At 36.3% G+C, this 11,878-nt stretch overlaps 1 protein-coding gene across 3 annotated transcripts in view; it reads left to right on the top strand.

The window, feature by feature from the left end:
• Positions 1–11,878, top strand: part of MYBL1 (v-myb avian myeloblastosis viral oncogene homolog-like 1) — a 48,845-nt gene that overhangs the window by 27,372 nt on the left and 9,595 nt on the right. For 2 of the 3 annotated variants that reach the window (XM_011940895.1, XM_011940894.1), the window contains exons 9-12: positions 5,824–6,057; positions 7,392–7,760; positions 10,329–10,471; positions 11,146–11,260. In XM_011940895.1, the coding sequence (XP_011796285.1) occupies positions 5,824–6,057; positions 7,392–7,760; positions 10,329–10,471; positions 11,146–11,260 (861 nt within the window). The remainder of the gene's footprint in view (positions 1–5,823; positions 6,058–7,391; positions 7,761–10,328; positions 10,472–11,145; positions 11,261–11,878) is intronic. The other variant, XM_011940896.1, reaches the window with a different exon arrangement.

Here is an 11,878-nt window from a genome sequence, read left to right as displayed (position 1 = left end):
CGTAAACCTGGGAGGCGGAGCTTGCAGTGAGCCGAGATCGCGCCACTGCACTCCAGCCTGGGCGACAGAGAGAGACTCCGTCTCAAAAAAAAAAAAAAACAACAAAAAAACCAAAAAACAAAACCCAAACCAGATTATTTTTAGTATTTTTTGCTGTTGAGTTTCTTGTAGAGTCTAGATATTAATCCCTTGTTGGTTAATAGTTTGCAAATATTTTCTCCCATCCTGCACATCGTTTCTCTCTTCACTCTGTTGATTGACTCCTTTGCTGTGCAGAAGCTTTTTAGTTTAATATAATCCCATTTGTCTATTTTTGCTTTTACTGCCTGTGTTTTTGAGATCTTCCCCATAAAATCTTTACCCAAACAACATCCTAAAACATTTCTCCTATGTTTTCTTTCTTTTTTTGAGATGAAGCCTCATTCTTGTCACCCAGGCTAGAGTGCAGTGGCAGTGACATGATCTCGGCTCACTGCAACCTCCACCTTCTGGGTTCAAGCAGTTCTCCTGCCTCAGCCTCCTGAGTAGCTGGGATTAAAGGCGCCTGCCACCACGCCCAGCTAATTTTTTGGTATTTTTAGGAGAGATGAGGTTTCACCATGTTGGCCAGGTTGGTCTCGAACTCCTGACCTCAAGTGATCTGCCTACTTTGGCCTCCCAAAGTGCTGGGATTACAGGCATGAGCCACTGCACCTAGCCTTTGTGTTTTCTTCTAGTGGTTTTATACTTTGGGTCTTACATTTAAGTCTTTCATCCATTTTGAATTGATTTTCTTCTTTCACAAAAAAAGAGGTTTTTTTTTTTAATATGGTGAGAGGTAGGGAGCTAGTTTCATTTTTCTGCATATGGATATCCAGTTTTCCCAGCATTATTTACTGAAGAGACTGTCTCTTCTTCAATGAGTGTTCTTGGTGCATTTGTTGAAAGGCTGTAAATGCGTGTATTTATTTCTGGGTTCTGTATTCTGTCCCAGTGCCATGCTGTTTTGGTTACTACAGCTCTATATAGAATATTTGGAAGCCTGTTAGTGTGATGCCTCCAGCTTTGTTTTTGTTTTTGTTTGTTTGTTTTTTTTCTCAGGATTACTTTAACTATTTGTAGTTTTTAAAATGAATTTTAGCATTGTTTTTGCTACTTTTGGGAAGAATGTCATTGGTATTTTAATAAAGATTGCACTGAACTGTAGATTACTTTTGGTAATATGGTCATTTTCACAATATTAAGTCTTCTTATTCTTGAACATGGGAGATCTTTGTATTTTTTCATGTCCTCTTCAATTTCTTTTATCAGTGTTTTGTAGTTTTTCTTGCAGAAATCTTTTACCTTCTTGGTTTAATTTATCCTACGTATTTTTTTTTTTTTTTGTAGCTATTGTAAATGGCACTGCTTTCTTGATTTCTTTTTGTGCTAGTTTGTTGTTGGTATATAGAAACAATACTGATTTATTTTTTAGTTTTAGAGATGGGGGGTCTTGCTATGTTGCCCAGGCTGGTCTTGAACTCCTGACCTCAAGTGATCCTCCTGCCTTGTCCTTCCAAAGTGCTGGTATTACAGGTGTGAGCCACCATGCCCAGCCAAAATACGACTGATTTTTTGTGTGTTGATGTTTTATCCTGCAACATTACCCAATTTGTTTATCAGTTCTAAGAGTTTTTTTAGAGGAACTTTATGTAAGGTTATTATAGGGTTTTCTATATGTAAGTTCATGTTGTCTGCAAATGGGGACAGCTTGACTTCCTTTTTTCCATTTTGGATGCCTTTTTTTTTTCTCTTGCCTAATTGCTTTGGCTAGGACTTCCAGTACTGAGTTGAATAAAAGTGGTGAAAATGGGCATCCTTGTCTCATTTGAGATCTTAGAGAAAAAGCTTTCAACTTTTCCTTGTTTAGTATGATGTTGGCTGTGGTTTTGTCATATATGGCCTTTATTGTGTTGAGATATGTTTTTTCTATAGTTAACTTGTCGAGAGTTTTTATCATGAAGGGATGTTGAATTTTATCAAATGATTTTTCATATCTATTAAGATAATCTTTATTCTATTGATATTTGATTTTATTTATTGATTTATGTAGGTTGAATCATCCTTACATCCCTGGGATAAATTCCGTCTGATCTTGGTGAATGTCTCTTTGCATCTATGTTCATCAGGGATATTGGCTTACAGTTTTCTTTATTTGGTTTTGGTATGAGGGTAATGTTGACCTTGTAGAATGAGTTTAGAAAAATTCCTTACTCTTCAGTTTTCTAAGAGAATTTGAAAAGAATTGAAGTTCTTCTTTATATGTTTGATAGAATTCTGCAATGAATTGGGTCCTGGGCTTTACTTTTACAGGAGATGTTTTATTATAGATTCAATCTCGCTACTTGTAATTGGTCTGTTCAGGTTTTCTATTTCTTCTTGGTTCAATCTTGATAGGTTATATCTGTCCAGAAGTTTATCAATTTCTGCTAAGTTTTCTAATTGGATGCACAGTTATTCATAATAGCCTCTAATGATCCTTTGTATTCCTGTGGTATCAGTTGTAGTGTCTCCTTTTTTGTTTTTGATTTTATTTATTTGGGTCTTTTTTTTTTCTCGGTTAGTCTGGCCAGCAGTTTGTCAATTTTGTTTATTTTTTTAAAAAGCCAACTTCTCCTTTCATTGATTATTTGTATTTGTTTGTCTCAATTTTGTTTATTTCTGCTTTGATTTTTGTTATTTATTTTCCTCTACTAGCTTTGGGTTTGGTTTGTTCTTATTTTTCTAGCTACATTGTTTATTTGAAATGTTTCCACTTTTTTGATGTAGGCATTTATTGCTATAAACTTCCCCTTTGATACTGCTTTTGCTATATCCTGTAGGTGTTGGTATGTTGTGTTTCTACTTTCATTTGTTTCCAGAAATGTTTTGGTTTCCTTCTTAGTTTCTTCATTGACCTATTGGTTGTTCAGGAGCATGTTGTTTAATTTCCGTTTACAATTTCAAAAGTTCCTTTTGTTATTGATTTCTAGTTTTATTTCATTGTGGTCAATAAAGACCCTTGATATGACTTTAATTCTTTTAAATTTGTTCAGACTTATTTTGTGGTCTAATATGTGATCTGTCCTGGAGAATGTGCTGATGAAAAGAATGTATATTCTGCAGATACTACATGAAATACTCTGTAGATGGCTGTTAGGTTCATTCGGTATAAATGTTCAATTTAAAGCTAATGTTTGTTTCTTGGTTGATTTTTCTGTCTAGATGATCTTTCATTGCTGAGAGTGGGGTGTTGAAGGCTCCAACTATTTTGTATTGGAATCTATCACTCCTTTTAGATCAAATAATATTTGCTTGATGTAGCTAGGTGCTCTGATATTGGTACATATATATTTGCAATTATATTCTCTTGCTGAATTGATCTCTTTATCATTATGTATTGTCCTTCTTTGTCTTTTTTTAATAGGGTGTTGTTTTTTGTTTGTTTTGTTTTGTTTTTTTGAAGCAGGGTTTCACTCCATCCCCCAGGCTGAAATACAGTGCTGTGATCTCGGCTTACTGCAACCTCAACTTCCCAGGCTAAGGTGATCCTCCCACCTCAGCCTCCTAAGTAGCGGGGACCACAGGCTTGTGCTGCCATGTCCAGCTAATTTTTATTTTTATTTATTTATTTATTTATTTGCTTTTGTGGAGATGGGGTTTGGCCATGTTCCGAGGCTGGGTTCGAACTCCTGAGCCTGGCTTGGCCTCCCAAAGTGCTGTGGTTGCAGGCATGTGCTACCATGCCCAGCTTCTCTTTATAGTTTTTAACTTAAATTATGCTTTATCTGATATGAGTATAGCTATTCCTGCTTGCTTTTAGTTTCTGTTTGCATAGAATATCTTTTTCCATCCTTTTACATTCAGTCCATATGTGTCTTTACAGGTGACATGAGTTTTTATAGGCAGCATATAGTTGGGTCATGTGTTTTTTAATCCATTCAGCTAGTCTATGTCTTTTAAGTGTGGAGTTTAATCTGCTTACATTCAAGGTTATTACTGATATGTGAAGACTTACTCTTTTCATTTTGTTAATTATTTTCTGGTTTTGTATATTCTTTGTTTCTTTCTTCCTCTCTTAATGTTTATTGTTGCAGTTTGGTGATTGTAGTACAGCGGTTTGATTACTTTATCTTTCTCCTTTGTGTACCTGCTCTACTAGTGAATTTTATTCGTTTACATATTTTCATAATAGTATTTGTTATCTTTTTGCTTTCAGATATAGGACTTTTTTGAGCACTTCTTGTAAGGCTGATCTAGTGGTGATGAATTGCCACCATTTAAAAAGAAAAAGTCTGGGAAAGACTTTTATTTCTCCCTTATTTCTGAAGGATAGCTTTGCTGGGTATTCTTGGCAGGCTTTTTTTTTTTCCAGTACTTCTCAAATGTATCATTTCATTCTCTTCTGGCCTGTAAGATTTTTTCAGATAAATCTGTTATCTAATAAGGATTCCCTTATGTGTGATGTAATACTTTTACTTTGCAATTTTTATTTTTAATTTTCTTTTGATAAGGGTCTCACTCTGTCACCCAGGCTGGAGTTCGGTGGTGTGATCACATTTTGTTGCAGCTTTGACTTCTTGGGTTCAAGTGATGCCCTCACCTCAGCCTTTTGAGTTCTGGGACTGACAGGCGCATGGTACCATGCCCAGCTAATGTTTATAATTTTTGTAGAAATGGAGTTTCGTTATGTTGGCCAAACTGTTCTCAAACTCCTGGGCTCAAGCAATCTGCCTGCCTTGACCTCCCAAAGTGCTGGGACTATAGGCATGAGCCACCGTACCTGGTCTCTCGTGCTATTTTTAGAATTCTCTCTTTGACTTTTGACAATTTGTGAGTCACAAAGTTTATGGTAACATATAGGAGAGGTGCTTGATTTAGATTATTGTCATCAGGGAAAAGTTCCTGGAAGAAGTCCTAATTGAACTCAGCCTTGAAGGACAATGATTATATGTTAGCAAGATAAATGAATTAGAACATTATTATAAATGAAGCAGATAAAAGTGTATAATCAGATGAAGTGCTTTCCAGTATTTGAACTGTGTGATAAGAATAGCTTCCCTTTGGGAGGCCAAGGTGGGCAGGTCACCTGAGGTCAGGAGTTTGAGACCAGCCTGGCCAACATGGTGAAACCCCATCTCTACTAAAAATACAAAAAATTAGCTGAGTGTGGTGGTGGGTGCCTGTAATCCCAGCTACCCAGGAGGCTGAGGCAGGAGAAGTGCTTGAACCCAGGAGGTGGAGGTTGTAGTGAGCCGAGATCACACCACTGTACCCCAGCCTGGACAACTGAGTGAAAACTCCCACCTCAGAAAAAAAAAAGAATAGCTTCCCTGGTCAGTAGGTTACAGAGCATTTTAGAGCATTTTATTAATAGATAAAGGGAGCAGCAATATGTGCAAAGACACTCAAGGTCAAAAGAGTATATAATTCATTGGGGGAATTGCAAGTGCTATAGTTGGGTATTCCTGATAACTACCAGGAATAAATAGATATACCTGGTAAGATTTAAATATATAGCTCTTGAGTAGAAGTGTTGAGAAATGAAGTTTGGAAGGAAGGGAGTAGCCAGATTCTAAGAGTTTGGACTTTATGTTGTATGTAAATGCTTGTTTTATCTCATCATGATTGTATAGGTTAAAAATTTTAATTAGAAAAAAGAAACATAGTCAAAGCATGTAGTTTAATGAAAAGAAGTATACCAATTTTGAGGAAAGACAAATTATTTGCTACTATATTTTTAGCCTAATTGAAATGTGTTGAAATCTGAATTTATGCCTACATTGAGAATGACAAATAATATTCAAATTTCTTTTGTACTTTTAGCAGCCTGGAAGTTTTTCTAGCTGGTCTGGTAGTTTCCTCATGGATGATAACATGTCTAATACTCTAAATAGCCTTGACGAGCACACTAGTGAGTTTTACAGTATGGATGAAAATCAGCCTGTGTCTGCTCAGCAGAATTCACCCACAAAGTTCCTGGCCGTGGAGGCAAACACTGTGTTGTCCTCTTTGCAGACCATCCCAGAATTTGCAGAGACTCTAGAACTTATTGAATCTGTAAGTAAAAAATTGTAAGATTATCAAAAGTTCAATTTAAGTTATACGATTTCATGCTTAGAAACTCAGTTTTGGACATTGACCAGTTTTATGTTTTGTATGCCATACTTAATTTTGTTCTGGTATTTTGCAGTGGCTTCTAGTGAAAAAAAGTTTAAAATTTTCAAAGTGTGTGCCTTTTGAGGAATTTTTAAAAATTAAAAACTTAATTCATTTTTTATTATGTAAGTTATACAGATGCATTATAGAAAGCTGGAAACTAGAGAAAACTGTAAAAAAGAAAATTAAAGTTAATAATTTGATATATTCCTTTCAGTCTGTGTTCTATACTTAGAAAACACATTATATTTTTAAACCCAAAAATACACTTCTGTATTACATTTGTGGGTTTTTTTTTTTTTTTCCACCCTGTCATGAGCATGTTTCTGTTTCCTTAACTTTTTTAAACTTGAATTTTTTTTTGTTAAGATGGAGTCTCACTCTGTTGCCCAGGCTGGAGTGCAGTGGCACAATCCCAGTTCACTGCAACCTCTGCCTCCCGGGTTCAAGCGATTCTCCTGCCTCAGCCTCCCTAATATCTGGGACTACAGGCGTGTACCACCAAACCTGGCTAATTTTTATATTTTTAGTGGCAATGGAGTTTCCTCATGTTGGTCAGGCTGGTCTCGAACTCCTGACCTCAAGTGATCCTCCCACTTCGGCCTCCCAAAGTGCTGGGATTACAGTCGTGAGCCACCATGCCTGGCCTAAATTTGAATTTTAGGGGCTTTGTAGTATTCCATCAGATGAATATAAGAAAATATATTTACCTAATGTACTATTATTATTGGACATTTAGGTAGTGTCTAGTTTTTCAGCATTACAAATAACATATAAAGCTTTGTGTAAAATCATGATTATGTCTTTAGGTTAAATTGAATTTCTGGATCAAAGTGTATCACCATTTTTAACATGTTTCATACACATTACCAAATGATTATGCAGAATTTGATGGTGTCTTCCTGATGTGGAGTAGGATGTGAAGTTTTATAATGAATTGTACTTTTTGATAATAACTTAGTTTTTGATAATAACTTACAATTTGTTCTTCTTAAAATACTTTGACAGTAAGCTTCAACTACTGAATTAGATGAACTATTATGTATTCTGGAATCATGGGAAAGCTATAATTTGTTCCTCTCAAATGGCCTTGCTTAAAAAAAAATGTCCAAGGAAAGCATTTCTACTGATAAAATGAGTTGTTAATTAACTCTGTGGAAATCATCATCCTGTGTTCAAGATCAGATTTAACTAGGTTATAGCATTAACTTTATTAACAGTTTAATTTATTGCAGGATCCTGTAGCATGGAGTGATGTTACCAGTTTTGATATTTCTGATGCTGCTGCTTCTCCTATCAAATCCACCCCAGTTAAATTAATGAGAATTCAGCACAATGAAGGAGCCATGGAATGCCAATTTAACGTCAGTCTTGTACTTGAAGGGAAAAAAAACACTTGTAATGGTGGCAACAGTGAAGCTGTTCCTTTAACATCCCCAAATGTAGCCAAGTTTAGCACTCCACCAGCCATCCTCAGAAAGAAGAGAAAAATGCGAGTGGGTCTTTCCCCAGGCAGCGAACTTAGGGATGGCTCATTGAACGATGGTGGTAATACAGCGCTAAAACATACACCACTGAAAACACTACCATTTTCTCCTTCACAGGTAGCAGTGTTGATTTTGTTTATGTTTCTAAATGTCAATGAGTTAAATTAAATTAGATTTTAATATCCTTACTAGCAGTTGGTAACTTTCATAACATAAAAAAAAATGTATTTAAGTGTATACTTGAGAATACTGAACTCTGAGAGATTATCTCACAAAATGTAGTAGTGGCATATATATATATATATATATATACACATATATATACATATATATATATACACACACACACACATATATATATATATATATATATATATATATATATGTATATGAGACAGGGTCTCGTTTTGTTGCCCAGGGTGGAGTGCAGTGGCACAAACACGGCTCACTGCCACCTCAACCACCCAGGCTCAAGTGATCTTCCCACCTCAGCCCCCAAGTAGCCTGGACTATAGATGCATGCCACCACACCTAGCTAATTTTTGTATTTTTTATAGAGATGGGGTTTCGCCATGTTGCCCAGGCTAGTCTTGAACTCCTGAACTCAAGTAATCCACCTTCCTTGCCTCCCAAAGTGCTGAGATTACAGGCGTGAGCCACTGCTCCCGGTTCTACATGATATTATACTAGAGTGTTTAGAGAGACATTTTCTTTATCTTGTAGTCCCATATCTTTATAGAATTCATCATAAAACAAGCCCGGAAAGGTAAAATTGATTTGCCCAAAGTTATCTAATGCAAGACTGAGACTGAGATCCAGTTTCCTGACTGACTACTGTGCGATAGATACATCTGATAAAGTTTAAAGTGACCTTACCTATTTAAAGTAATTTATTTAGTTTGCCCACTGAATTTTTCCTTTTAACGTTCTTTGGAAGAAACTTAGATAATTGCTTATTGTAAGAATTTAATGTGTCACAAGGTTTCCCAAGGATGTCCAGAACTACCTACTTACTTTCTTCTCTTATAATATCCCTGGACAGTAGATGTTTATGTTAGGACAGTTTCCTGTTGAACACTTGCTATGCTCCAGGCTGTTTGCCAAACTTTTTTTTTTTTTTTTTTTTGAGATGGAGTTTTGCTCTTATTGCCCAGGCTGGGGTGCAATGGCACCATCTTGGCTCACCGCAACCTCCGCCTCCCAGGTTCAGGTGATTCTCCCGCCTCAGCCTCCCGAGTAGCTGGGATTACAGGCGTGCGCCACCATGCCTGGCTAATTTTATATTTTTATTAGAGACGGGTTTCTCCATGTTGGTCAGGCTGGTCTCGAACTCCCAACCTTAGGTGATCTGCCCGCATCAGCCTCCCAAAGTGCTGGGATTACAGGCATGAGCCACCGGCCCGGCCTCCAAACACTTTTCTTATAGCATCTCAGTTGATGCTCTTTCAAAAGGAGTTAGGTAGAATAAAATTCTGAAGTTGAGCCACTTGTAAAAGGCAACAGTAAGAGATGGAGCTGATGTTTTCTGAAAGTGTTTGGCAGAGGCTACAAAGTTTAAGGGGGAAGAAGGGAGTTTAATGGTCAAATAAACATGGAGAATGCTGGAATATTATTGGAGGTATATTTTGAGGCTAGGGAGATAAGCAGGATCTGGCAGAACATAGATCTCTAAAAATTGTGCATCCATGCTTCAGGGGATGCCATTTGTATAGACTACAATGTGAATAGTCTGTTCACCCCCAGACCTGCTCTCAGAGTTAAAAAGCACTGGGGAAAGTGAAGTAGGCTTGGGCACACTAGCAGTTTTCTATTCTGGAGTTTTGCACACTAGCAATTTTTGTTGAAGTGTGAATTCTAAGGTAGAAGTGGCTGAAAGATGCTTGTTTCCCATGGCAAACTGCTTGGATTTTATCCTGTAAAAGAGGGTTTGATTACTAATCTTAGGGTAAAATAAATTCAAGTATTCAGAGCCAGAAGTGATAGAGCTAGACTTCATTCTAGTTACAGGTAGCTTTGAAGCCATTTCTATGGCTTCATATCATTGTTTCTAATCTTTTGACTACAAAAATAAATTAGTATTTCACAATTGTATTGTGAATATAATTAGTATTTCACAATTGTAAATTATATAATCTAGAAGATGGACTCTGTGATACCAATTTTGACTGCTTAGAGGTTCTGTGTTCTAGATAGGCAAATTTGCCAGACAGTTGTATTTCTCATCAGCAAAGCGTTATTATATTCTAAATTAAAATACTCTCATAGAAAAAGCCACTTAAGGTCATTTATTAATAAGAGCTAAAAAAAGCTTGTTTTTTTCAGTTACACACTGTTGTACAAAATTATTAGATTCAACACAGCAACTGTTTATGCTTTCTATGGATCTCTATTTGATAATACACTTTTTAAAATTTTTAGTATTTTTTGTAACTTGAATATTTGTTAAATGTTTCTTGAATTCCTATATGTGCTAAACACTGTTCTAAGAGCTGGGGAGACAAAAATGAACAAACTAGAAAAAAATTCCTACCCTTATGGAGCATAATTTCCGTGGAGTATAAGTGTAATATTATTCATAAGCTTTTTAAAAGAGGTATGAAGAAATAATTGGAAAATCTTAGTTTAATATTTGTGTAGGGATTTTGATGTTCTAGAAATCATCTTTAAACTCTCTTCCCTTTTTAGTTTTTCAACACATGTCCTGGAAATGAACAACTTAATATAGAAAATCCTTCATTTACATCAACCCCTATTTGTGGGCAGAAAGTTCTCATTACAACTCCTCTTCATAAGGAAACAACTCCCAAAGATCAAAAGGAAAATGTAGGGTAAGTAGGTATTAAATAATTGTGTTAGAGAAAATGGGGAGCACAATGTCAAGAGTAGATTAGCTTATTGTGCATATAAATAGCATGTATCATAATCCCTATTCCTACAGGACTTAGAATTTTTTTTTTTTGAGATGGAATTTCACTCTTGTTGACCAGGCTGGAGTGCAATGGTAAGATCTCAGCTCACTGCAACCTCCACCTCCCGGGTTCAAGTGATTCTCCTGCATCAGGCTCCTGAGTAGCTGGGATTACAGGCATGTGCCACCATACCTGGTTAATATTGTATATGTAGTAGAGATGGCATTTCACTGTGTTGGCCAGGCTGGTCTTGGACTTCTGATCTCAGGTGATCTGCCCGTCTCAGTCTCCCAAAGTGCTGGGATTACAGGCGTGAGCCACTGGGCTGGGCCAGAATTTTTTTTTTAAATCATAGCATTATGTTTTCTCCTTAGGACAGTCAAAACCAACTTAAATATAGTATCTTTGATTTCAGTGAAAACATTTCTAGTACTTTTTTCTGTATTAATTCTTTTTTTCTATTTTAAGATGAGTGAAATCAGAATTGTGTGTGTGTGTAAGAAAATTTAGCGTGTGCTTAAATTGCTTTGCTTTCATTAACTTGTATGCAATCAGATTGTGACTATAACATAAATATCTAAATGATTGGATAGTTTCAGAACACCTACTATTAGAAGATCTATATTGGGTACCACACCAAGAACTCCTACTCCTTTTAAGAATGCGCTTGCTGCTCAGGAGAAAAAATATGGACCTCTTAAAACTGTGGTATGTATATTCATTTTATTTTTAATAATTTTCCTAATTTTAATAAAACACAAATTGTGATTTTTATCACTTTGATTTTTAACATTTAAAAAAGATGTTTACTGAAACAAATACAAAGCTTTATCTTTTGATTTTCAAGTTTTTTGTTGTTGTTTTGTTTTGTTTTTGAGATGGAGTCTCACTTTGTTGCCCAGGCTGGAGTGAAGTGGCACGATCTCAGCTCACTGCAACCTCCACTCCCTGGGTTTAAGTGATCCTCAGGCCTCGGCCTCCTGAGTAGCTGGTATTACAGGTGCCCGCCACCACACCCAGCTAATTTTTGTATTTTTAGTAGAGATGGGGTTTCACCACATTGGCCAGCCTGGTCTTGAACTTCTGACCTCAGGTGATCCACCCCCGCCTCGGCCTCCCAAAGTGCTGGGATTACAGGTGTGAGCCTTGCCTAATTTTTAAGTTTGAATTTTGTCTCCACCTTTTTCTTTAACTTGTAAATAAACCCTTGCTTGGCTTGTTTTGAATTCTTAACTTTATAGCATCCAAAGAAAACAGATCAGGTGTCAGTGGAACTCTTTTCTGTTTTTTTTTTTTTTTCATTTTTCTTTCTTTTTTTTTTTTTTT

The sequence above is a fragment of the Colobus angolensis genome, unplaced genomic scaffold (assembly GCF_000951035.1).
Source record: "Colobus angolensis palliatus isolate OR3802 unplaced genomic scaffold, Cang.pa_1.0 Scaffold194, whole genome shotgun sequence".
Lineage (NCBI taxonomy): Eukaryota > Metazoa > Chordata > Mammalia > Primates > Cercopithecidae > Colobus > Colobus angolensis.
This window is presented reverse-complemented; position numbering and strand designations above follow the sequence as displayed.